The following is a 26487-nucleotide window of genomic DNA, read 5'->3' on the forward strand; positions in this document are numbered from 1 at the left end:
ATGGACATGGACAGAATTTTAATATTGGTCCTCTGTTACACAGGATCCGCGACCTACACAACGTCCTCTCTAAGCACGAAGAGCACATCAGCCTCTGACCCTCCCAACATCTGTAAGGTGAAGCCCCAGCAGCTGCAGAGTTCAGGAATGTCCAGCACTAACTTTTCCCAACTAGGCTGTGCACCTTCTCTGTTACCGCAGCAGCAGACCCCACAGGTGTTCGTATCCCAGTCTGCAGCAGGTACTTTTATTTATAGACACACTCATGTAGCCATTATAAATACGTTTTTGTAATTATTCATTTTGAATTTTGTCTTTTGAATGCCACTCATCTAATTTAATACACTAGCTTTGGTTTGGGGTTGGTAAGACTTTTATAAGAAATCTCGCTAAGGCTGCATTTATTTGAGTAAAAGTGTAATATTGTTAAATAAAATTATAATTTAAAAATTGTTTTAAAATTTTAAAATGTAACTTGACTTCAGCTTTGCCACCACAGAATTATTCCTCTAGTCACACGATCCTTCAAAAATCATTCTAATTCGCTGATTTGGTGCTCAAGAAACTTCTTTTTAGTTTCTTCTTTCTCTTCAAATTGTGATACTTTTTTTCTTCAGGGTTCTTTTTTGAATAGAAAGCTCAAAAGAACATTTTATTTGAAATAGAGAATGTTTAAATGCATCCTTGCTGAATAAAATTTTTTCTTAAAAAAAACAAAAAACAAAACTTACTAACCACAAACTTTTGAATGGTAGCATTTAAACATTTCCATTTGTTATGGCATTTCTATTTCATACTTATCTCCATGTAAGTCTTTTGAATGTGTGATCAACTCTTGTTTCTAATCGTGTAGGTTCTGCAGCCCAAATCCCGGCCTTCTACATGGACACCAGTCACTTGTTCAGTACACCCCACCCTCGCTTGGCTCCGCCCACTCTGGCCCAGCAGCAAGGCTTTCAGCCTGGACTCTCACAGGTACCACCCACCACCAGTGTTCCCCTCCAGCAGGATCAGCCTGTCAAGTCATTATCTTGGACAAATGTTTCTAGTAGTCTTATTTTCCAGAAGTTGAGGTTGGTTAACACCATGTTATGATTTGTTCCCTATAGCCCACAGCGGTGCAGCAGATCCCCATCCCTATCTACGCTCCTCTGCAGGGGCAGCACCAGCACCAGGCCCAGCTGAGCCTCAACACTGGACCTCCGGTGTCTCAACCTCAAGACCTCTTCAGCTCCTCCTTACAGCCCTACAGGTACTGCAGACTGCTTTTTAACTCTGCAGCATTTTTTATGCATTGTTATTAGGGGTGTGACGAGACAGGTATCTCACGAGACGAGACAAGATTTTTAAACACTATTTTTAAGAAATCCTCAATGGTGAAATGACTAGAAAAAATATTCTGCAGGTGTATTTGAAATGTTTTAACTAATCATCTTGTAATGAATGTCATTTCAGTTCTACTTTCTGAGTGTGAATTATCATATGCAGTAAAAGACAACAATACTCAAGCACTGTAAAAGGTTTTGCCACTAACTCAACTGACTGACTTCTTTTCTGTATTTCAGTCTCTTCAGACCTTACTGTACATGATTTATGAGCTTCTACAACTTTAGACCTCCTAACTGAACTCCTTTCCACAAACTGATCATAGAAATAAAACAGTATAAATAAAAATGTTAACACTTTACAATAAGGTCTCATTTATTAACATTAATGTATTAACCAACATCAACTAACAATGAGCAATATATTTGCTACAGTATTTAGTAATCTTTGTTTTTTTTATTAACTAACATATGTTAATTAAAATAGTCATTAATTTTTAGTTCATAGTTTACAGTGCATTAACTAATGTTAACAAATGAAACCTTACTGTTTGTGCTTAATAAGATTAAGAGAAAACTTATGTTTTCATGTCAGTCATGCAAATAAGACCACATTTTTCTTTGATACAGAGCTGAGAGATGGTTACAACTACACTGCCCTGCCTAAAATAGCTTTCATATTGAGAGATATCTGTATTCATCAGGGAGCCGCTTTCAAAATGCGGGGTATTGAGATCGCGTTTGAATACGCGCTTATGTTTACTTTCACTTTCAACGGCCGCGCGTAACTCTGTAAATATGGAGCGGCGGCGTCCGTTATCCAACTGAATTAAATGTTTTTTATTTAAATACAAAGCAAAACGACAGTGGAGGCGTAATGTATACGTAGCGGTGGCATCCTAACACTCTGTCATGGCAACATCACGAGACTACTTTTCGCCTCGACGAAAAATCTCGTCACACCCCTAATTGTTATATTTCAATATGTTTACCATATGCTCTCTTCCCTTCACAGGTCTCAGCAGGCATTCATGCAGAACAGCCTCTCTCAGACGTCTCCCATGATGCTATCTGGGACGCCACTGCACAGTTACCCTGGAGTGCAGCCCCCAGATTTGGGGAAGCCTCAGTCCAATCTAGCCTTCCAGCAGACCTCAAACACCCAACACATCCCCATCCTGTTTGAGCCCCAGATGAATCAGCCCTCTGGTATGGGAGGATCACAGCTGATAGACACACACCTACTGCAGGTCAGAATTTAATACCGGCTGCTTGTGGCCCATTATATTTTCCTCTTTCCACTTTTTCAGCCTGTCATTACCTTGATCTAAATTATGCTTTTTATGTGTGTGTGATGATCTGCAGCGTCAGGGAATGAGTCAGCACTCAAACCTGTACTCTGGACAAGTCCAGCAGCAGAGCAGCTACTACAGCTCAACACAAAGTCCCAGCTCTGCCCTACAGCAGGTGACCGTTCCTGTGCCAGGTTCACAGTTGTCTCTGCCCAACTTTGGCTCTGGTGGTGGTCAGCCGCTCTTGGCTTTGCCTCAGTCCCTTCCTCCAACCCCTCCCCAAGCCCCGCCACCCAGCCTCAACCGCCAGCCCCCCAGCAATCCGCCCTACCGTGGCCTTATTGGCCAGAATACACACAGTATGATGCAGCCTTCCAATAAGGTTTGTGCACAAATGCCCATTCACTGATAGACATGTTTACTTTACTTTTTACTTCTGTTTATTTTTTAAAGTTGTGTACTTCATTTGTTAAATTTACTTGTAGTAATCAAGTTAATGACTGTAAAAGTCATATGTACTCATGTTTGCTGCTTGACAAATATTCATTTTAGACCATGTTGTATATTCCTTCCATAACTTTTTATTTTTGTCAACTTGTATTTGAACTTTAAAGATGTTGAAATTGTTTAGGACACCACGACACCATAGACATTGGTTTTGTTTTGAAACATAGTTATTTTCTTATATCATAATTGCAGTTATGCCATTACTGTATCACACATGGGACATATTGAAATGTGCATGCTTTTTTTTTTTTTTTTTTTTTTTTTTTTTCTGTTGTAGATGTGTGAGATGGATCTGAAGCTCTTCAGCGGTGGAATGGATATGAAGCCTGGAACTCCACCTGTCAGCGCCAGAAGCACTACCCCCACCTCTAGCCCTTATAGGTGTGTATATATGCATGCAAAGCCATCCAGCTTAAGGCCCAGACACACTAAGCCGACATCAAAGAACGAGTGGTGACTGAGGCCCTGTTTACACCTGGTATTAAAATCCAAATTGGTCGATCGGATCACAAGTAGATGAGGGGGAGACATTCCCTTTTACACCTGGTGTTTTAATTGTCTTTTGTCCACTTTCTACCATTTCTGTCGTGATTTCTTCGAGGGGAGGCTCTATGGGTGGGTAAATATATGAGCTTTTTCAGATCTTTCAATCTAATGTACAAAATAAGCTCATGCAATTTACATATGAACAGACCAGAGACTAATAAAAACCACATGGAGAGCATCAGCTTTTGTTTCTGCTCAGAGCCGCAAGATTAGGCTGAACGCTGTGATGAAGGCGTGTTAGAAAAAAAAGTTACTTCAAATTCTTTACATTTACAAAGAGAAATGTTTTCTATTTTAATTTGTTTTAAAATGTCAATTATTCATGTGATTCAAAACTGAATTTTCAGCATCATTACTCCAGTCTTCAGTGTCACATAATCCTCTAGAAATCATTGTAGTATGATTATTTTGTTTATGCTTTTGATGTTTTTATTCAAAGAATCCTGGGGGGAAAAATAACAAATTTTCCCCAAATATTAAGCAGCAACATTGATAATATGAACCATTATTGCTTGAACACCTGATTTGAACTGCTGATGTGGTGTTCAGTTGATTAATTACTGAAGTTTTAAATTGTAATCATATTTCAATAATACCATTTTTGCTGTTTTTGATCAAATAAATGCAGCATTGAACATAAGAGACTTTTTCAAAAATGTTAAATCTTAATAATTCAAAACTTTTGACCAATTCAGTACAAACATTAAAAAGCAAAGCAGCGCTTGCTTACTGTTTTTCCCTCTTGACTTCATTGTTTGCTTGCTTTCGTCCCTTGGTTCGCTTGGCTGAACAGCCAATCAAAGTGATTTTTCTCTCACTGATAGGCTCTGCTGGTAATTCAACATGCTCCATTGGCCGAAGAGCCGCAGACAGGGTCTGACTAGTGTCAATGGTGTAGAACACACCAGAGCAAAAACTAGACCACTGGATGCTCAATTACAGCTCATTGGCTGAAAAATAACTTTCGGCTTGGTGTGTCATGGCCTTTTTGTGCACTGGATGCATATCCATTATCTGTTGAGGGCACATTTTGTATGTTTTTTGGACAGCTTTCTTGTTTATTTTCTCAGGGCGAGCTCCACAAGCCCGAGTAGTCAATCTAGCAAGATGAACAGCATGCTGTATCCCAAACAGTTCCAGTCGGGATCTGCAGGAATGCGCATTGCTCAGCACTTCCCAGGACAGTTTAACCCACAGGTCAGCTACTACAGACAAAGTTTTTGGAAATCTTAATTCGATAATGCTGCTTGAGTATTAACGGTGGTTTCCATCTCTATCATGTGTACAGATGTTGTCTCAGGCCAACATGGTGTCTCCATTGGTGCGTCCACCCCATGCAAACTCCTTTCCTGGAGGGGTGCAGCGTTCACCCATGGGTCCACCCATGTCCCCTAATCTGAGCGGGGGTCTGATGCCCCATCCCAGACCTCAGCACCCTCCACGTGGACCTTCTGGTCCCCCATTAGCACCCCGTGGAACACATGCTGCCCTAAAAGCAGAACAGGACCTTAAGGTGAGCCTCGTGAATACATTTATTAAAGTCAAACTGTGGGTTTGATTTGTAACATTGCGTGTTTTATTGACGTCTTTCCGAGGTTGAAACACTGAGCGATTACATTGAAACATGCTACATTTCAGCAAGTTAATTGCAATTTATTTGGATGGGAGGCGCGCTAAGTTTTGTTCTCGCATCACCTTAAAACAGCAAAATTATCGGTAAAACTGATTATTGGTTGATCACTACTAATATTTAGTAGGGATGTGACAAGTTCTTGTGCCATGAGATTAAAATGTCACTAGATTTTTCTTTTCGAGGTGAAAAGCGGTCTCGTGATATTGCCATGACTGAGTGTGAGGGTGAGATTAGGATGCAACATGCCTACATTTACATTACTCCTCCATGGTTTGTATTTCTCTTAAAAAAAAAAAAAAAAAAGACAACAATTTAATTCAGTTGTATAACAGTCGCTTCAGTCCCTTTCAGCACTGTACGTAGTGCAGCAGGAATCAGTTCGCTGATGACATGAATAAGTGACAAGATGACTGACAAGACCATGGCTGAGGATTCGTTGCGCAACAGTGCCTAAGGCCGTTTTTTTTTTTTTTTCGGTGCCCATGTTAACAGATGAGACCATTCACACCGCACGCAGAGGCTGTGCGGCAGCACAGAGCAGAAGCAGCAGTGCCACGATTGTTTCAGCGCTGGGTCTATTTTTGCTGCGCTGCTAACGCTCAAAGTGAAAGTACACCTTTGATGGACAAAATAAATATGATTACACACAAAAAGTGCTCAAAATGCACAGAATAAGCATATCTAGTGTGTTTTAACAAGAATTAAAGTATGTCAGGAAAGAAAATTAATATTAAAAAATATTTATAGAATTACTCATTTAAACTTGTTTTTAATTATTCAGTTTGGGTTAAAGTATGGTATATTATAAAAAACTAAAGTAAACTAGCCAGAAAATATGATATATATAAACATTCTTTTAGTTATTACACAGACGGCTATAGGATCTAGCATACCCAAATCAAACCCGAAATTTGCTGTCTTTTTTCGCCGAGTTTGCTGTGTTGTAAACGTGCACGCGGCAGATGATGTAAGACACAAAGCTTACCTCAGTCGTGTGCAGCAATGGATAACACGAAGCTTTTATTTAGTTTTATTTTTATGTTTATATGAGAATGTTGTACACCTCCCCATGTTAACAAACTTTCAAGGCTATCAAGTTTATAAATTACCAACTTAAAAACATTATATTATAGTTGTCTTTGTAAAGAACTGCTCACTTTATGTGCAGCTTGGAGCCGCTGCTGTGACGCTGTACAAACACTTCCAGTGTGAATAATCGCACGTCTCTAAAGCTGCAGTTCATGTTAACGTGACTCTAATGCTTGCGGAGTGAAACCGGCGTAAGCATGCTCATATGAGGTCAAAAGTTTGCATATGCAGTAAAAAGACTTCTTTTCTGTATTTATTTCATATGATAATTCATACTCTGAAAGCAGAACTGAAATGAATTCATTACAAGATTAGATGAATAATTAAAACATTTTAAATGCACCTGCAGACTATTTTCTAGTCATGCATTTCATTATTGAGAATTTCTTAAAAATACTGTTTAAAAAAAAAAAAATAAATAAAAATCTTGTCTCGTGAGCTACCCGTCTTGTCACACCCCTAATATCCAGTCATGTGGCTTTTTTGAATATTGTTGAGGACAGTTGGGGCTTTTGGGGTCACAAAAGGTTGAGAACCACTTCTTTAGAGGTTGTATATGAAGGCATTATTTATATTGGCTTTAAATGTTGATCTTTCTCTCTCAGGCTAAACAGAGAGCTGAGGTATTACAGTCTACACACAAGTTCTTCTCTGAGCAACAGCAGCTCAAAGCTCCAGTAAGCAAGCCCACCCGCATGGAAGGAGCAGGCAAACCCACCGACAGCATCACTTCAAATCACCAGGGGGCGCCATCTGACCGCACAGAGTCTGACAAACCTGCACCTCTAGCAACAACCAAACCCATCCGGACGGGTCCGATCAAACCGCAGGCCATCAAACCAGAGGAGGGCAAATAGTCGTTATTGCTTCAGAAAGGGCACATGGATGGAAGGATGGACTGAGAGGCCGGAGGCTTGGGGGAGGGGAGGGAAGGGGGTACGACGTCCTACAGCACCTGAAAGCAGCAGAGAAGTGTAGGCAAGTAGTGTAATGGAGGTTAATTTTACGAGGTGCTGTGCATTTCTCACACTTACTGTGCCCTCATCCTTTTATCAGTCCATCCATTCTCTCCGCTGTGGATGGCATTACAGAGAAAGTGCCCCTCCATTGTGTGAACTGTGCATCCCCAGTGAACAATGAAGGTAGACATCAACAAAAGTTACACTTGCTGCTGAGAATGCCATTTTTTTTTTTTTTTTTAATAGCAATTTGATTTACTTTTCACTTTCACATTTCCTCATGTAGAGAAACATATTTTAGGAAGGCAAATATCTTTTTTTGATTGAAGATGTTTTCACCAGTTTTTGTTGTTCCTGATGTTCTCGGGCAACAGTGTTGAGGTTATGGCAATAAAGATGCAATGAAATGTCTACACACACACTCACATATAATTATAGTGTGTGTGTGCGTGTGTATGCTTCGCTCACACTTACTTTCTCTTCAACCATGTGTATTGGCCTTAACAATACATAGAACTTCATTTCAGCAGATTAGGAATTGATTACCGACGTATCCGATTAATTCATCGATTGCAGTCTCCACTGTGAGCCTTCCCTCTTGCCTTCTCAGTCAATAGTCTACGCCTGCAAGAATTGAAGATTGTGCGTTTGCGTGTGTGCGCAAAATAACCGTGAATCTTTAGCCAAAGGTTAGGCGTCAAGAGACCTGAATACTTTTAGATGAATATATGATTTTGACAAAGACGGTTCAGCTTGGTCAACAGATAGTAGAATTATGATGGAAATTTTTCTTTTTTTGTAAACGGTTCCTCCAGACCAGGCCTATGTTTGATATGTCCTAAGCTTAAGCCCCTCCCCTTTTCTGTGAACGAGGACAGATGTAGACATGCCCACTTCTATAACTCCAGTCTTTCACCTTCCAGCCTCTCCACACAGCTCCCAACCATGCTGCTGACCAACTCTGACTCTCCTGACCAATCACTGCAGAGGAGGGGCGGGGTTTGGGTTGGGGTGAGTGGTCAAGCAATTTAGGTTCAGTGCTAAAGAGCTGCAAGTTTAGAAAGAGGAATGTTTGAGCGTAAGGCAGCCAAACTCAATGGGGGGTTTGGGGCAGGAGTGATGCAAGTTTTGAACAGAGGTTCCCAGATGTTTTGGACTACTCTGTTATGGTGACCACAGGCCTGAGTATACAAGGTCTTTCTCCAAACCACTCCTCTTGGGTTGCTATCGCAAAGAAGGGGCCTACAGTTGAACAAGGGTTTCAGTATGGCCCCCCATTTCTTGTTTGTTTAGTAGGTATGAGAAACTACAAACAGAAGGGGAGGAGAGGGAATTGATTATTCTTTTTTTTTTTTTTTTTTTTCTCTTGATTTCTGTTTTGTTTTACTTGTACAGGGGTTAAATCGCTGTATTAAAATATGTAAGGTCTTATTTACATTCTCCTGGTTTGGTTACAGAAACTAATAAAATAATATGCTGTAAAAAAAAAAAAACTGTGGTCATGATGTTTCAGTTTTTTGGTTTTGAGGCACTAAATTCATTAACATACCATAATTCATGCAATATAAGCCAACACCATTAAAATTAAAAGACAGGCACACTTTAACTTCTGAAATCTTTATTCTCATAAGTTAACACACTTCTATAGCCACAAGATCCCAATCTTAACATCTCAAGCAGCACACAAGTCTTGAGGCAAATTCAAAAGAGAAAAGGGAAAATATTCATCATATACAGAGTTAGGATAGTATGATTGCATAAGGATTAGAGCATGTACACAAGCAAAGGTTTTATTTTTTTGTTTTAAGTTGCATACCTCTGTACAATCTAAGTCGAGAGGCAGGCTTACTGTAATTGTATGCCATTATATTTCCCCCCTTCCTTGAATTTATTCAGTGCCATAAACACAAAAAGACAAGACATTACTTACAAAGGTAGAAAAATAATTTCTCTATTAACATGTTAAGTGGACAAAATCAATGAGGAATTAAATGTGGCCTCAGTTTATTAATGATCCATTTATTATCATGATACATGATTAGATACTTTATCCATTTGGGAACTTGTTGGTCAAAGGAACATCTTTTTAAGATAAGTCCACTTCTTAATGTGAAGGTGTGCAGTGTAGTCACTGGTATGCTTAATTTCTTAAACTGTTTTCTTGGAAAAAAAAAAAAACGGCCTATATAAAATTATCAGGAAAATGTTCTTTTCTGTTTTCATTATATATACGTACTGTTGGTGCTATTATTAATGTGACCAGCATAATTATGGTAGAATCTTGTCCAGTTGCCTTTTCACTCTAGATTGTCTTATCATTGTCAGTAAATCCAACAAAAGCTGTCCCACTGGATGTTAAAATATTAAAATATTGCAAAATGCGTCTATAAGCTGGGGTGATATGGAAATTTACACTGATTGCTTCGCTTTACTCCTGCTTGCCTAGTCTCACTTTATAAGACACAATGTAATAGTTATCCCAAGCATATAGCTTTCTCTGCCCTGGGTTGTAGTCTACCATGCTGTTGTAGCGATAGCGGTTTTTGAACGGCACTGAGATTGTTTTACCCTGGCTGGTTGCAGTGTCATACATGTAATTTACGGTGGTATTTGGTGAGGTGTAACTAGCAACCGTGTACAGCTTGCCACAGATCATAAAAGCATTAGCCACAGAAGTCTTGCGGATTTTAGTCTCCCAGGTGCCCTTCACCTCCAAGTTGTGAGGGTCCAGCTGGGAGATCACAATAGCGCCCTTGGCTTTGTTGGTGCTGTATATGGCCCATAGACCATTCTCATCTACTGAAAGGTCAATGTCTGTGTAACCACCCCAGGAGTAGGGGAATTGACCATGGAAGCCAGCATGGGGAAGATCACGGCGGGCAGCAATGCTCTCAGAGAGTAGATCGTATCGTATAAGTGTGCGGCTGAGCCTCCGTTGGTAATACAAGGAGCCTTTGTACATGGTGGCACCTGTGCTCTCCACAGATTCTGGCAAGAGGAGGACTTTGGTAGGAAACCCACGAGACAGCTGGTCCATGTTTTCATACCCAAAAAGTTGACGGACTTCAGATCCTACGGCATCGATGCGCCATACCATCTCTGGACCATAAGGTTCCTTAGCTTCTGGGTCTTGCATCCAGACACCATATTTACCTGCAATACTGTCAGCCTTACGGTGCACCTCAGGATCTTCTACCCACACCAGGTCCCCACAGCCTGAAAGAAATCAAGAGATTGGACACTTGTTGGGAACATCGGATTGCCAATGACAGGTTGAAAGGAGACGCCATTAAAATGAAATCTACTAAATATGGCTAAAGGTGGAAGAGAGGACGCCTTGTCCTACCATTCCTACTAGTGTAAAAGATTAGAAGCATACTTACCCTTTCCTAAAATACCCTGTAAGAGAGAGGAACTGGGGGAAGGGATGCTTGGCAGAATTCAAAGGACTTCTTGGGAAAAACCCGAACTTTGATGTCTTTGTTTAGCAACATGGTCACATCAAGTGATTCACATTACCATTTTGGCGCCTTACTAAACATACACACTCCTTTTATAAGCTAGACTATTTTAGACCATGAATTGGTAAAAATAGCAGTATTTGTGTTAGTGCTGTCAGCAGGAATGACAGCTATGTGCACGGTATCATTTTTTCAGGCACCTGAGATGAACAGATGTAGGGGCATGGGGCATATATATATCTATCAACATGACTTGACAGTCCAGCTAATGTCAGAGGACATCTTCTAGATAGTGTCTGATTTGATAGACACATTAGGGTTAGGGAGTGGCTCTCACCTGAGATGTCCGTTGGACCTTCCAGATTTGGGGCAGACACCTCCGTTACCACAGCTGTCAGCTCTTGATATTCTGGATTTGAGAAATGCCATGCAGGATCTAGGAGAGCAAAAAGACAATTTCACATACTCAAATTGAGACATGCTTGTGAAGGTGTTGAGGTCTACATTTGTCAAATCTTCACTATCAGCTTGAGTTGCTATACCCTTGTTACACCCCCTACCTCTTAAACTGCTTGTGTCTCCTTGTGTATTCCCAGGGCTGGATACCAGGGGGGAAAGTGCAGGACCTAAAAGGCACATGATCAATATGCTGTTATGGTCTGGGGATGTTTGCTGTCCCTTATTATCTGTTACTCTAGTCCAATCAAAAGGTTAAAATCGTCTCTAAAGTGAGATCCACTGGTATCCCAGAGTACCATGATGGAAGGCTAAATGAGTCAAGTTGGACAGACTTATGGGCTTGGTATTGATCCTAAGTTGCCTGAGAGGTATGTTTGTTGGGATGCATGGTTTTGGGGGACTGGCAGCTCTACTGACAGTCAGGAATCTAACAGAAGGAAATAAACAGCCTTGAGTAGATTCCCAGCTGTCCCGGAGCCTGCCAGACTCCAGACCTCCCATTACACATCCGAAACTCTTTGACATGAACTCCAGCAGGGTCCACATACACACTTCCTGATTAACAATCTCAAACAAATGTGAAGCAGAATTAAAAGCTGTTGTCTTTTTTTTTTTCTTTTTTTTTTTTTCTAGGAAATAATACCTTTTCCTACCCTAACTTGTGCATGACTTTAACAAAAGTAAAAAACTATGGCTCTGTGGAGTTTTCAACATTGCTCAGTTTGTTTGAGTGATCTGACTTGTTAACTTTTGGCTCAACCAGTACCTGTTTGTCCAAAGTCCAAAAAATGGAAGATGGTTGAGAAGGGGTGTTTTGAAACCTTGTTGGAAAGGACCTGAACAACTCCCACACACATTATCCTCACTCCTTCCATTTTATTGGCTAAATTACCTCTGTCAAGCCCTATGACAACCTATGGTGCCACATTATCATTAATGTCTGATCATGTGCTTACATGTTTACAGGCTTTTATAATGGCTCAGCTTTGAGACGTGAACATCTGAAGCTGACTTTGATTGATTGCTGTGGCAAGGGATAAAAAGGGCTGCTGCTGTTGATGATGATGATAGTTTGCTCAGACCTGCAATGGGAAGGTCTGTAGTTACTATCCTTTATCCCTGTAATCTACACATAGTCACGGACACAGGTCTATACATCACTACAAGTCAACAAAAGCATGCAATTCCCAAGGTTTGTTTGCAGGTGTTTGTGCTTATCTGTATATCGTGCCTAATGGTTCCCTTAGAGATCAAGCAGAACTTTCAAGAACCTTCTAGACCAGCTGGTAGCGTGTTGCAGGCTAATTTATTTGCAAGATCCTTCACATCTTAACATCTTGAAGACTTTGGAGTTTTTTTTTTTGGTTTTTTTTTTGTAGTTTGAATGCTTTTGGGTTTTGCAACTCTAGGCCGTGAAGCAGATTACAATCTCTTATTACAATTTTAAATGAGAATTCCTTTCATTTAAAACGTCAGAGTAAAGATTTCCAAAACATTTCAATCTGCAGAGGCATGCATTCATATGTTCGTACTTAATGAGGTGACACTGACAACATTCATATGGCTGAATGGAACAGCGACCCTGATCTGTTTACATGTTCAGTTAGGCAGCTTCACTGCTCTGTAATTTTTTCTCATTAAAATGTTTTACACAATGAGTAGTACTTTGTAAGTGTTAAATAAGGGAGGCAATTTTTATACTTTTTTCCTGTGTTAAATGTTAGTCCAAGACAACTTCCATATCAGCCAGAGCAATATAAAGAAGTAATAAGTGCACCTTTGAACCTTGCATTAAGCAATGTAATTAAAGTATTTGTATCCACTGGTGAATTACTGTTTATTCAGCCCCTTTCTGTGCTTGTGTATGTCTGCGCAGTAGGATATTTAGGGTGCAAACTGATTATGAACCTGAAAGCAAAACTGAATCCAAGAGGGTGAGGATGTGCAAGATATATGAACTGTTTTCTTTTCAGTCTCAAACAGCCGGAATCTGTCATCCTTTTGCAAAGAGGGTCTCCACAGTTCTTCTCTCCTCTGTCTTGTTAAACTTTCATGTGTGTTTTTACATGACATATGGTGATGTTAGGAGCTGTGGTGCTGCTCAAAGGTGTCGGTGTGAGAAGCAGAACAGATGTCAAATATGTCAGGATATGGATAAGAGAAACTGACGGGGAAGAATATACTGTATAACCTTTATAATACCAAGTTCATTTGGAACTTTTTTTGGTGCAAGTTATTTGACATTACCTTTTTATAGAACTGTGGTTATAAATGAATTATTCAGTAAATTTCAATAACAGAATATGTCAGTAAAGCTTAACCAAGACATGTTTTTAAGGTACCAACATCGGATTTAATCCAGCACTAACAACTCCAGCAGGGATCAGTTATCCCTGACCTCCACCCCTCCTCATGCAACATCAGTCAGGGGTCTGCTGGAAGCTGTCAGTAAGACTTAACTGCAGAGTTTTAGCTTTTTTACTGCTTCAGCGGCTTGCCCCCAACACCCTCATGACTTTTTCAGTCTTTCGCTCATATGTTGACCTGCTCTTATAATATATGACAGGAGGATGTCACCTAGTTCAACCCTGATCTATCTATACTGTTCAATACTGCTTTAAAATGAACACAATGACCTGCTCACCTATCCCACCGGAAGTATGACATTCACACTTCCAGGCAGGTATAATGTGGAAATACACACATAAACCAAAAGAGTCTGTTCCAAGGTGCCAGTGACTCTAGAGTAGCATGCCATATGCTCACACCCCCTGCTTTCCCAGACACCACACCTGTTTACAATCATGGCTCAGATGCATTTTAAACATTTTAGTAATCACAAAAGTAAGATTACAAGTTAGTACATATTTTGCTTGAGCATTTTCCATCCTTATATTGACAAAACAAAGTGTAAAAGATCACTAATACCCACTTTTATGATGAATTTAGTCATAAAAACATGCAACAATTGTACCTTTAGGGGTACAAGAGCTTGTCACTGGGACAATACCCTTAAAGGGACACTTTTGTACTATATTTATCCCTAAAGCAAAGATAAATTTGGTTCCGTGAGAAGAACTTTAACAAAATATTCCCTGACAATTTACTTTACAAAAAATGCTTGGTTGTCACTACTCACCTGATCCTGGTCTGAAACTGTTGTCATTTTGCGGCACTCTAGGAGGAGGCTGTTGCACGCAGGGTCTGCTCCTCAACCTCTCAGCCTCCTGGCGGAGCACCTCCATCCTCTGCTGCAGGTCCTGAACCTGTCTGTCCAGTCTTTGCTTCTCTCTCTGGAGCTGAGCGTTCTCCCCCATCAACTGGTTGTAAGCGTCCTGGAGGCCTGACTGAGATCCAGAGCCCTGTGATGACTCCGACACGGCTTCCCCTCCTGCAAGACGGGCGACCAGCGCCTCTAGCAGCCCCAGACGGGACTTCAGGGCCTCCATCTCAGGACTTGAACCTGGTGATGGACAACTGGCCTCTGTAGGGCTGTCCACCGTGAAGCTGTACTGACAACGGCCATTGCCGGCATTCGCCCGACGAAAACTAGCACTGCTCTGAGCCTGGGTGCCCATGAGCAGGCAGGAAACGCACAACACAGCCAAAAACCACATGTTGAGGTGGATACCTGGAAACTTCTTTATCTGATGCTCTTCTTACAGGAAGGTTTTACACAGAGGTGACTACTCTTTCTGCGGATCACTCGTCTGCCCTGTCCTCTTTAGCTCCGGCACTAATCTGTTCTTTCCCTTTCACCTCACAAGCGTAACTGGAGCCGCTCACTTCTCTGGCATTCCACTAATGACCTCTCACCTGAGTCTTTTCAATCTTTTCCTCTTGGTTGTGCAAAAGGTTGCCTTTGAAGGGCTGGTCAGAGTGTCTCGTTTTTATTGGTGGTTGATGTCTGCGATCCCTCGGTTTGTCTCTTCAGGTTTGGAGGCAGTTTGTCTGAGTCCGGGGCACATTACGCTGGGACTTATTTATACAGTCAGGGAGGAAAGGGAGGGAGGGAAAAAGTGAGAGACTCAAAGAGGGACGGAAGAAAAGGAGGGATGCTGTGTGCTTGAGGGATTGCCCCATCAAAAAGATCCTTCCAGAGTTCTTTCTTTGCCACCTCCTCTTGGAGGGCATATCGGAGCATGTGTGGGATGGTTTGTGTGCTGTTTGTTTAGCTTTGTGTGCAGGAATGCAGAGGCAACCAAAGGTGAACAGGGTTATGCTCAGGTATTTTCCCACTGGGTATTGTAGTAATTACATATGTAATGTGCCTACCAAACTCATTAAATGTGTGTGATCTTCAAGGGTAACTACTGGGGAGAGCATACCTTTCTGCTGCTTTCTAATTCGGGTGTTGCGGTGTATGTGGTCCTATCGGTTTGCTGCTGGTGATTCACAGCCAGGGGATCTCACTGTGGGGAACCCAAGACAGGCTGTTAAGTGGGGGTAGATTTGGATTCAGTTACCCCAACCGGACCTAGTCCATGGGAGAGGTCCACAGTATTGGTTTACATGTTGAGCTTAGCTAATGGGGTCAGAATGTGACGCAAACAGTAGCAGAGGTCAATGCAAGTTGGAGGTGTTAGTGATCTTGTTGATGGCATTTGTAACAGTTTAACGTAACACAAATAACGGCTTCAATCTTCAGGATCGTGCTCCCTTGCCCATTTCTCGTTCTGTCGCCAACCTTCACAATCTCTCGCTATTTAGTTTCCTTCTTTCTCATTTACTTATGACATCCAGCTGTCATTTCCACCACTCTCCCCTCCACAGTTCATCACCTCACACTTTCAATAGGTCTGTCACTTGTTTTTGTTAGTTTACTTTGTAAACATTGGCTCAAAACACTTTCACACTCTTTTATCTATAATGTGGCCCAGATGGCAGAGGACTGGAATCTTTCTTCATGGTGGCCACTCATTTTGTTTTGTTCGAATGTGCATGAGAAATCTGAATTTCTTGCCCGGCTAAGAAATTTAGTAAAACAAATATCTGGTATATATACACTATTCCTTGTTTCTGACAGTGTTTCTAAACATTCTTACTTAATCCTGAGACCATTAGTCTTGTTTTCTTCTGGTGAAATGTTAAAGAGTGGATATGTAAGTATGTTTTGTATAAATGTGTCATCCATTCTATACAAAATAAGTAAAGGTAAGATGGCCTTCTGAACAATATGATACAATGCATATCTAGTTTATCATGTACATGACGAATATGCATTATCCAATATATTATTACAATATTATATACCTAAAATATTGTCAACTGTACAACATATTCCTTAAATTACATTGTAAAACAGGGATGTCATCATAAAATTGGCTCTAAATTTAGATTTAAATATTCTACTCAATTAAGAAAAAGTTACCAATGACCAATTTTAAAATTCCATTAATTATTTACATAATAAATATGTTTAAAAGGGCTTTTAAAGTTATTGACATGCAACTAGCCAGGACACACCTTGACAGGCAATTTCTTACTCACAAATCTGTGAGTAATGTTGTTATCTAATAGTCCCAAAAAGTATTATACAGATCACATTTTAAAAAAGAAATTAGTTTTACTGTATGGATGACAAAATATGAAACCAAGTTACATCTGCAAACAAATGATGCCAGATCATTTCTTTTGAACTTTTCTGAGCAATTTGCAATTATTTTTATCAAAAGGTGCTAAGGTGGTTTTTAGTAGATGTCAGTTCTCTTCAGGTTCACACAGCTGTCTTAGAGTAACCTCCTGTAGTTCATCACATACTGTACATTTCAATAACATTTGACATTCACAAGGTGTCTAAATACTTTTTCGTCTTGATTTTGATTATCTATTGTTTTATAATCTTGTTAAACTTGTGTTTGTGAAATGTGTTTTGCTTGAAAAGGGTGCTTGAGGTCTTAAAAATAAATGTCACTTGGTTTAATATTTTGTTATATAATGTTATGACATCAATACATCTTAAATGTGGCCAAAAACATTTTGGGGCTGGAAGTTAACATCTTAGTTTTGTTTTCAACACCTTTGCTTATAACTTTCTGGCCGTTCTTCTGGACCACCATCAGAGGTCTCAAAATTTCACCTTTCAGGCTTCATTTAATCTATTACCACATCAGATTTATGGGAGATTGAAGAAAAGAGACATTTACCAGAAACACTGTATATTTACAAGACTATGCCTGCAAACTATATCCAACTAAATCCTTTGTCAAACATTCATTCTGTGGCAGTAACTGGAGACACTGACAATGAAGGATGTTACAGAATCAAAGCTTACTTTCCTTCAGTCAATGCAATCTTAAACATTCCCTCAGTCTATCCAGTTAATATCTGCAATCCTATTCATGTCATTTACAAACTCCATACACACATAGGGTACTGATTTATGATATCTGCCACAAAAGAGTATGAAACATATGATGTGTGACCTTTTGTTTTCAGTATTGAACAGATTTCCAAGTTCAGAACCATAAATCTGCAACAAACTCTTCAATAGTATTTATTGACTGAGCAACTTCACACACTCACTCTCTCTCTCTCTCTCTCTATATATATATATAGCTTCAAAGGGCTCTACACGATCCCAGCCGAAGAATAAGGGTCTTATTTAGTGAAACAATCGGTCATTTTCTAAAAAAAAAAATGTATATAATTTTTTTTCAACCACAATTGCTTGTCTTGTACTGCAAAGCGCCATGCATCACGTAATCACGTCAGAAAGGTCATGCATGACGTAGGTGGAAATACAGCGAAAAAAATAATTTTCTCCAACTTCAAAATCATCCGACATCGTTGTTTTACCTTTTTTGTAAAGGGCATTTGGCTTAGTCTTTGTATGTTCACTTGGTAAACACTTGCTCGGTACTTCGGCCTACGTCACGTGACCTTTTCAATGTAATTACGTAATGCGTGGCGCATTGCAGAGTAGTGCAAGACAAGCATTTGTCGTTAAACAGTATATTTTTTTTCTTTTTTTAGAAAATGACCAATCATTTCACTAGATAAGACCCTTATTCCCCATCTGGGATCGTGTAGAGCCGTTGAACCCCAGTGAAGTCCACTATATGGAGAATGTTTTCCTCAAAAACCTTAATTTGTTTTCGATTGAAGAAAAAGAAACATTTTTGGATGACATGGGGGTGAGTGAATTATCAGGACATTTTAATTCTGAAGTGAACTAATCCTTTATTTGGATGTATACTTTGGGACAGCTGTCCTGCAGGAAATTTGTCTCTGCACTGTAGGTATCACCATTTTTGGCCAAAATTGCTTGATACTTTAAAGAATTCATGATGATGTTCTTACAGTCAACATTTCCACTTCATGCAACAGCAAAGGTTTCACCATGGAGAAGGTGTTCTCCTGCTCAAAAGCTTTGCCTTATTGCACCAGTTTGGTCACATCCCTGCATTAAACATTCTTCCAGAGCTCCACAGGTGAATGAATGAATTTTCTTCTTGTTCAAGAGATGTATTCGCCAAGATGTCCCAACATGAAGGCCATGCTTGTCTAGTGTTCTTATACTCTACATTGACATGTTTTTTCCTCCTTTCATCAGATCATCTCGCAAGGCATTAAATTGAGGGTTTTTCTCATTGCTCTGAACAAACATTTAATACCCTTAATGATATTGTTCTTTTTCCCTCAAAGTTTTTCATGCAAAAAATTACTTTGAAATGTCTCTTTTATGTTAGTGAAGGATCTAGGACTATTTTGAATGGGATTCACAAACACACACACACACACAATTAAGACATCTTGCCTGGGGAGAGAGCGGAAGAACCTTAGTTACGCAACTAATGAGAGACGCTCTTCATGGCAGCGATTAAAGACTGATTGGAGAATTTGCTGACGCAAAACAGAACAGCATGACCCTCCAACAAAACTCTAGTTAAATAGTTCCATGCAAAAATGCACAAAACGTTATGACACCTCAAGTCATGAGTCTTGGATCAGATTTAAAAATGACTTGTAAAAAAGGAGGGACATGGGCCATATCTAGACCAGAATATCACATAGACTTTGGCAAGTTGGTAAAACACCCAGAACATCCCAGTAACCACATGACTGAAAACAAACATTGAGAACCTACTTACTTTTATAAAACTCACATTACCTGGTAAAGTGTAAAAAAAAAAAAAAAAAAAAAAAGTCTAGTTATTATTTGTATTTTTCCTTTCTGATACATTACGACTTCACTGGAAGCGATGAGCCATACAGGGATGGGGACTGATGGGAAATAAAAGGAATGCAGATTCTTGGATACTGGAAGCTCATTGATATACCAGTAAGTCTGAACACTCTTTGTCCAAAATTGGTTACTACAGATGGAGTGAAGCAGTCTGCCATGAACACATGGGGAACCAGAGTGCATGACTGAGATGAGAAGAACAGACAGAGATATAAAAATGCAGGAAAAGAGGGATAAAAGACTGAAAGCAAAGTAATTCAGTGTGAGGAATGTAATGATACTTAAAGGGGAATGAAAACAGATCTAAAAGGAGTAAAACACAGGAGCTGGTGTTTGAATCAGACCTTTAAGAGCTGACCAGGGAGTTGATTTTCAATATTAAAGAAGGAAATATGGTACTTAGTTCTATAAAAAGACTTAATAATAAACCATATATGCAAAACAAAACTATTAGTGAAGACGAGAGATTTACCTTGGTAAGTACCAGAGTTACGCTATATATATGTATATAAATGCATTGAGCTGCTCCTCATGTATATTAATTGCCAAACATGAGCCAGGAGAGGTCCTCAAGTAAAACCATAAAATGCACAGCGTCTTTTCAAGCATCAAGTCATGAAAGTTAGGGACCGTTCTACGGAGCCTCTAAAAGAGACTACGGGAGGAGGAATTTTATTTCAATGCTTTTGCGTTCTCATGCAAATATATTGATTCGTTCACTCGCAAAACCATTGCGTTAGCAATTATGTTCGCTCGCAAAAAATTGTCCCCTGAAAAACTTTGCGTTCACCCACAAAACAATTACATTACCCCGAGAAACTTTGCGTTCGCTTGCAAAAGATTGTGTTCCCCCGAGAAACTTTGTTTGCTCACAAAACAATTGCGTTCCCCCTAGAAACTTTGCGTTTGCTCACAAAACAATTGCGTTCCCCCTAGAAACTTTGCGTTTGCTCACAAAACAATTGCGTTCCCCCTAGTATGGAAGTAAGATAATGCCAAATGTTTTTGAAATAAAAAGCTTGTTGAATTGCACTATTTGAAAAAAATATGCATTACATTAGCTGTGCTTGCATTTAGATGCACTGTATTTTTAAGGCTTGCATTTTTATGGGATGAAATTCAACACAATCGTATATTTAAGCTGTGAATATTTCAATTAAAAATATTTCACACACATTTTCATTATTAAAAATTCAATAATTCATATTCACCTTTCAAATTTCACTTCCAAAATATTCATTCTGTTTAAAAATACAACCTATAAAATTCGACTAGCAATTTTCAGTCCATTTTATTTCGCTTTACAAATTCGCTTCCACAAATTCAGTGGTTCAAATTCGGCAGAAAATTCAACATTTCACATCCGGGAACTGCAGGAAGAGCAGTAGAGTGCCGATGCATCATCTCTATCTGCTGTTAGTCTGCTTCACCAGCAGGTGCCGCTAGCGGCTGTTTAGGAAGACCAAAGCAACGCTAGTAAGTCATCATTCATTCATAAAAACGGATTTACAGAATTAGAGCAAGCATAAGTGAATATGTGATGATTATCAGGGCCAGTATAAATGCAGAAACGCTGATAAAGACACAAAAACTGCATTTATGTTTAATTCAGTGTATTTACGCTTACTTTCCCAGTGTAGCTACAGCTTTCTGTACAGTGAACAAGATAACGTTATTGCCCGATGCTGGTGTACAGATCAAACGTTAAATCTGAGGTAGACATATATTTCTCTCTGTTGTTTAGTTCCCTTAACTTTATATCGCGGCGCTGTGTTGTAATACTAGGGCTTCCCTCATCCGTCATAGGATTGCCCTGCCATCAGGACATATAAACTCTTAACACAGCTTAATGGACTCGTACAGTGATATAAAAGACCAAACTCGCATCTCATTTGTGATGTAGGTTAGACTATATAGGCTCCAAGAAAGCAGATACTGGCATAAAGTTGATTTGACGCTGAACGTTTGATTATGATACTCGCACATTTAGGGACCGTCTCTAAAGTTACGACATTCTGTATTCACGTTTCTACCTTCAATTGCATTTAAAGAGAATGACTTAGTCACAAAACCAACTGTAAATTGTTCATCTAGCTGTCAGGTATAATGCAAACCTTTTAGATTTTTGATGTTTATTATAATAAAAGGTAACACTTTATATTAAATAGTTGATATGAACGAACAATGAACTGCACTTCTACAGCACTTACTAATCTTTGTTAATTCCAGCATTTAATAATACATTACTAAAACCAAGAGTTGTATTTGTCAACTTTAGTTAATGCACAGTGAAGTAACATGAACAATGAACTGCTGTATTTTTATTAATGTTAACAAAGATTAACAAATACAACAACAAATGTGTTGCTCATGGATAGTTCACATTAGTTAATACATTATGAACCTTACTGTAAAGTGTTTCCAAATAAACTGTCAAGTAATATGTAAAGATTGCTATGTATTTCACTACTGTATTGGATTATACAAAAAAATGCCATAACTTAAAGCTCAATAGCATATGATGAGAATGATTTAGTCACCAAAACTACCTGTGAAGTGTTCATCTATAGGTGCCAGGTCGAAGAGTGATGCACCCTTCTCTCTCTCTCTCTCTCTCTCTCTCTCACACACACACACACACACATATTCAAACACACTCAACTCAAAGTACATGCACATATACTTTTTCTTTTTTTTACACATTCATCACACAATTAGTTCTACTTAGTTAATTTTATTTCTAAATTTTATTTAAAATTTGTATAAGCAGGATAATCTATGATCAGGTAAAATAAAAAATGAACAAAGTAAAAAAAAAAAATAGTGTGATGAACGTGTAAAATAAATAAATAAATAAATAGTATATATATATATATGCATGTACTTTGAGTGAGGTGTGTTTGAATATGTATATGTGCATGTGTGTCTACAAGAGTTTGGTAGAAGGTAGAAACGTGAATACCAAATGTCGTAACTTTAGAGACGGTCCCTAAATTTGCGAGTGTCATAATCAAACGTTCAGCGTCAAATCAACTTTATGCCAGTATCTGCTTTCTTGGAGCCTATATAGTCTAACCTACATCACAAATGAGGTGCGAGTTTGGTCTTTTATATCACTGTACGAGTCCATTAAGCTGTGTTAAGAGTTTATATGTCCTGATGGCAGCTATGACGGATGAGGGAAGCCCTAGTATTACAACACAGCGCCGCGATATAAAGTTAAGGAAACTAAACAACAGAGAGAAATATATGTCTATCTCAGATTTAACGTTTGATCTATACACCAGCATCGGGCAATAACGTTATCTTGTTCACTGTACAGAAAGCTGTAGCTACACTGGGAAAGTAAGCGTAAATACACTGAATTAAACATAAATGCAGCTTTTGTGTCTTTATCAGCTTTTCTGCATTTATACTGGCCCTGATAATCATCACATATTCACTTATGCTTGCTCTTATTCTGTAGATCCGTTTTTATGAATGAATGATGATTTACTAGCGTTGCTTTGGTCTTCCTAAACAGCCGCTAGCGGCACCTGCTGGTGAAGCAGACTAACAGCAGATAGAGATGATGCATCGGCACTCTACTGCTCTTCCTGCAGTTCCCGGATGTGAAATGTTGAATTTTCTGCCGAATTTGAACCACTGAATTTGTGGAAGCGAATTTGTAAAGCGAAATAAAATGGACTGAAAATTGATAGTTGAATTTTATAGGTTGTATTTTTAAACAGAATAAATATCTTGGAAGTGAAATTTGAAATGTGAATATGAATGATTGAATTTTTAATAATGAAAATGTGTGTGAAATATTTTTAATTGAAATATTCACAGCTTAAATATACGACCATGTTGAATTTCATCCCATAAAAATGCAAGCCTTAAAAATACAGGGCATCTAAATGCAAGTACAGCTAATGTAGTGCATATTTGTTTTCAGTTAGAGCAATTCAACAAGCTTTTTATTTCAAAAACATTTGGCATTAATTTACTTCCATACCCTAGAAACTTTGCGTTTGCGCACAAAACAATTGCGTTCCCCCTAGAAACTTTGCGTTTGCTCAAAAAACAATTGCGTTCCCCCTAGAAACTTTGCGTTTGCTCAAAAAACAATTGCGTTCCCCCTAGAAACTTTGCGTTTGCTCAAAAAACAATTGCGTTCCCCCTAGAAACTTTGCGTATGCTCACAAAACAATTGCGTTCCCCCTAGAAACTTTGCGTTTGCTCACAAAACAATTGCGTTCCCCCTAGAAACTTTGCGTTTGCTCACAAAACAATTGCGTTCCCCCTAGAAACTTTGCGTTTGCGCACAAAACAATTGCGTTCCCCCTAGAAACTTTGCGTTTGCTCAAAAAACAATTGCGTTCTCCCTAGAAACTTTGCGTTTGCTCACAAAACAATTGCGTTCCCCCTAGAAACTTTGCGTTTGCTCACAAAACAATTGCGTTCCCCCTAGAAACTTTGCGTTTGCTCACAAAACAATTGCGTTCCCTTTAGAAACTTTGCGTTTGCTCACAAAACAATTGCGTTCTCCCTAGAAACTTTGCGTTTGCTCACAAAACAATTGCGTTCCCCCTAGAAACTTTGCGTTTGCTCACAAAACAATTGCGTTCCCTTTAGAAACTTTGCGTTTGCTCACAAAACAATTGCGTTCCCTTTAGAAACTTTGCGTTTGCTCACAAAACAATTGCGTTCCCTTTAGAAACTTTGCGTTTGCTCACAAAACAATTGCGTTCCCCCTAGAAACTTTGCGTTTGCTCACAAAACAATTGCGTTCCCCCTAGAAACTTTGCGTTTGCTCACAAAACAATTGCGTTCCCTTTAGAAACTTTGCGTTTGCTCACAAAACAATTGCGTTCCCTTTAGAAACTTTGCGTTTGCTCACAAAACAATTGCGTTCCCACTAGAAACTTTGCGTTTGCTCACAAAACAATTGCGTTCCCTTTAGAAACTTTGCGTTTGCTCACAAAACAATTGCGTTCCCTTTAGAAACTTTGTGTTTGCTCACAAAACAATTGCGTTCCCCCTAGAAACTTTGCGTTTGCTCACAAAACAATTGCGTTCCCTTTAGAAACTTTGCGTTTGCTCACAAAACAATTGCGTTCCCTTTAGAAACTTTGCGTTTGCTCACAAAACAATTGCGTTCCCCCTAGAAACTTTGCGTTTGCTCACAAAACAATTGCGTTCCCTTTAGAAACTTTGCGTTTGCTCACAAAACAATTGTGTTCCCTTTAGAAACTTTGCGTTTGCTCACAAAACAATTGCGTTCCCTTTAGAAACTTTGCGTTTGCTCACAAAACAATTGCGTTCCCTTTAGAAACTTTGCGTTTGCTCACAAAACAATTGCGTTCTCCCTAGAAACTTTGCGTTTGCTCACAAAACAATTGCGTTCCCCCTAGAAACTTTGCGTTTGCTCACAAAACAATTGCGTTCCCCCTAGAAACTTTGCGTTTGCTCACAAAACAATTGTGTTCCCTTTAGAAACTTTGCGTTTGCTCACAAAACAATTGCGTTCTCCCTAGAAACTTTGCGTTTGCTCACAAAACAATTGCGTTCCCCCTAGAAACTTTGCGTTTGCTCACAAAACAATTGCGTTCCCTTTAGAAACTTTGCGTTTGCTCACAAAACAATTGCGTTCCCCCTAGAAACTTTGCGTTTGCTCACAAAACAATTGCGTTCCCCCTAGAAACTTTGCGTTTGCTCACAAAACAATTGCGTTCTCCCTAGAAACTTTGCGTTTGCTCACAAAACAATTGCGTTCCCTTTAGAAACTTTGCGTTTGCTCACAAAACAATTGCGTTCCCCCTAGAAACTTTGCGTTTGCTCACAAAACAATTGTGTTCCCTTTAGAAACTTTGCGTTTGCTCACAAAACAATTGCGTTCCCTTTAGAAACTTTGCGTTTGCTCACAAAACAATTGCGTTCCAGAGAAACTTTGCGTTTGCTCACAAAACAATTGCGTTCCCTTTAGAAACTTTGCGTTTGCTCACAAAACAATTGCGTTCCCTTTAGAAACTTTGCGTTTGCTCACAAAACAATTGCGTTCCCTTTAGAAACTTTGCGTTTGCTCACAAAACAATTGCGTTCCCTTTAGAAACTTTGCGTTTGCTCACAAAACAATTGCGTTCCCTTTAGAAACTTTGCGTTTGCTCACAAAACAATTGCGTTCTCCCTAGAAACTTTGCGTTTGCTCACAAAACAATTGCGTTCCCCCTAGAAACTTTGCGTTTGCTCACAAAACAATTGCGTTCCCTTTAGAAACTTTGCGTTTGCTCACAAAACAATTGCGTTCCCCCTAGAAACTTTGCGTTTGCTCACAAAACAATTGTGTTCCCTTTAGAAACTTTGCGTTTGCTCACAAAACAATTGTGTTCCCTTTAGAAACTTTGCGTTTGCTCACAAAACAATTGTGTTCCCTTTAGAAACTTTGCGTTTGCTCACAAAACAATTGTGTTCCCTTTAGAAACTTTGCGTTTGCTCACAAAACAATTGTGTTCCCTTTAGAAACTTTGCGTTTGCTCACAAAACAATTGTGTTCCCCCTAGAAACTTTGCGTTTGCTCACAAAACAATTGCGTTCCCTTTAGAAACTTTGCGTTTGCTCACAAAACAATTGCGTTCCCTTTAGAAACTTTGCGTTTGCTCACAAAACAATTGTGTTCCCCCTAGAAACTTTGCGTTTGCTCACAAAACAATTGCGTTCCCTTTAGAAACTTTGCGTTTGCTCACAAAACAATTGCGTTCCCTTTAGAAACTTTGCGTTTGCTCACAAAACAATTGTGTTCCCTTTAGAAACTTTGCGTTTGCTCACAAAACAATTGCATTCCTCCAAGAAACTTTGCATTCGCTCGCAAATGCAAAAACAAATACATTTTCTGATTGGCTTCGTTTTGTGATTTTTCACGTCCTTTCTGCGTTCGGTGTGGACTGTGAACAGCTACATTGTTTACTCACTGAAATCCTAATGTATCGCACGTGACGCGAACACAACACATCCATCAGTTTTCCCGTCTCGCTCATCTCTCTCTACAG

The 26487-nt window shown here is 39.3% G+C and overlaps 2 protein-coding genes across 4 annotated transcripts in view; one reads left to right on the top strand and one right to left on the bottom strand.

Annotated features, from left to right (window-relative positions):
• The window catches only part of prrc2c (proline-rich coiled-coil 2C), a 30473-nt gene extending 21961 nt beyond the window's left edge, over positions 1-8512 (top strand). Inside the window, exons 25-33 of one of the 2 annotated variants that reach the window (XM_067384796.1) lie at positions 44-241; positions 854-975; positions 1110-1252; positions 2341-2575; positions 2691-2999; positions 3402-3505; positions 4720-4867; positions 4959-5183; positions 6998-8512. In XM_067384796.1, the coding sequence (XP_067240897.1) occupies positions 44-241; positions 854-975; positions 1110-1252; positions 2341-2575; positions 2691-2999; positions 3402-3505; positions 4720-4867; positions 4959-5183; positions 6998-7249 (1736 nt within the window). In that variant the 3' untranslated portion in view covers positions 7250-8512. The remainder of the gene's footprint in view (positions 1-43; positions 242-853; positions 976-1109; positions 1253-2340; positions 2576-2690; positions 3000-3401; positions 3506-4719; positions 4868-4958; positions 5184-6997) is intronic. The other variant, XM_067384797.1, reaches the window with a different exon arrangement.
• Positions 8513-8688: 176 nt separating this feature from the next.
• myoc (myocilin) lies at positions 8689-15646 on the bottom strand. Of its 2 annotated transcripts, XM_067384798.1 has the most exons (4): positions 14411-15645; positions 11373-11438; positions 11150-11248; positions 8689-10567 (listed from the first exon to the last, which is right to left on the bottom strand). In XM_067384798.1, the coding sequence occupies exons 1-4, from the start codon at positions 14886-14888 to the stop codon at positions 9780-9782; spliced, it is 1431 nt and encodes a 476-aa protein (XP_067240899.1). In that variant the 5' UTR covers positions 14889-15645; the 3' UTR covers positions 8689-9779. The 2 variants fall into 2 exon arrangements, with proteins under 2 accessions (XP_067240899.1, XP_067240900.1); XM_067384799.1 differs by lacking the exon at positions 11373-11438 and having other exon boundaries at positions 14411-15646.
• Between the last annotated feature and the right edge of the window lie 10841 nt (positions 15647-26487).

Source organism: Chanodichthys erythropterus, chromosome 4, assembly GCF_024489055.1.
Source record: "Chanodichthys erythropterus isolate Z2021 chromosome 4, ASM2448905v1, whole genome shotgun sequence".
Taxonomy (NCBI): domain Eukaryota; kingdom Metazoa; phylum Chordata; class Actinopteri; order Cypriniformes; family Xenocyprididae; genus Chanodichthys; species Chanodichthys erythropterus.

Bases quoted from the DNA above. Each gene is read 5' to 3' on its own strand.
- myoc (XM_067384798.1), bottom strand. From the start codon at position 14,888: ATGTGGTTTTTGGCTGTGTTGTGCGTTTCCTGCCTGCTCATGGGCACC. The intron at 11,439-14,410 runs GTGAGTAGTGAC...TGTGCCTTTTAG, and splicing joins CAGTTTCAGACCAGGATCAG to GTCCTGCACTTTCCCCCCTG. The intron at 11,249-11,372 runs GTAGGGGGTGTA...TTGCTCTCCTAG, and splicing joins AGACACAAGCAGTTTAAGAG to ATCCTGCATGGCATTTCTCA.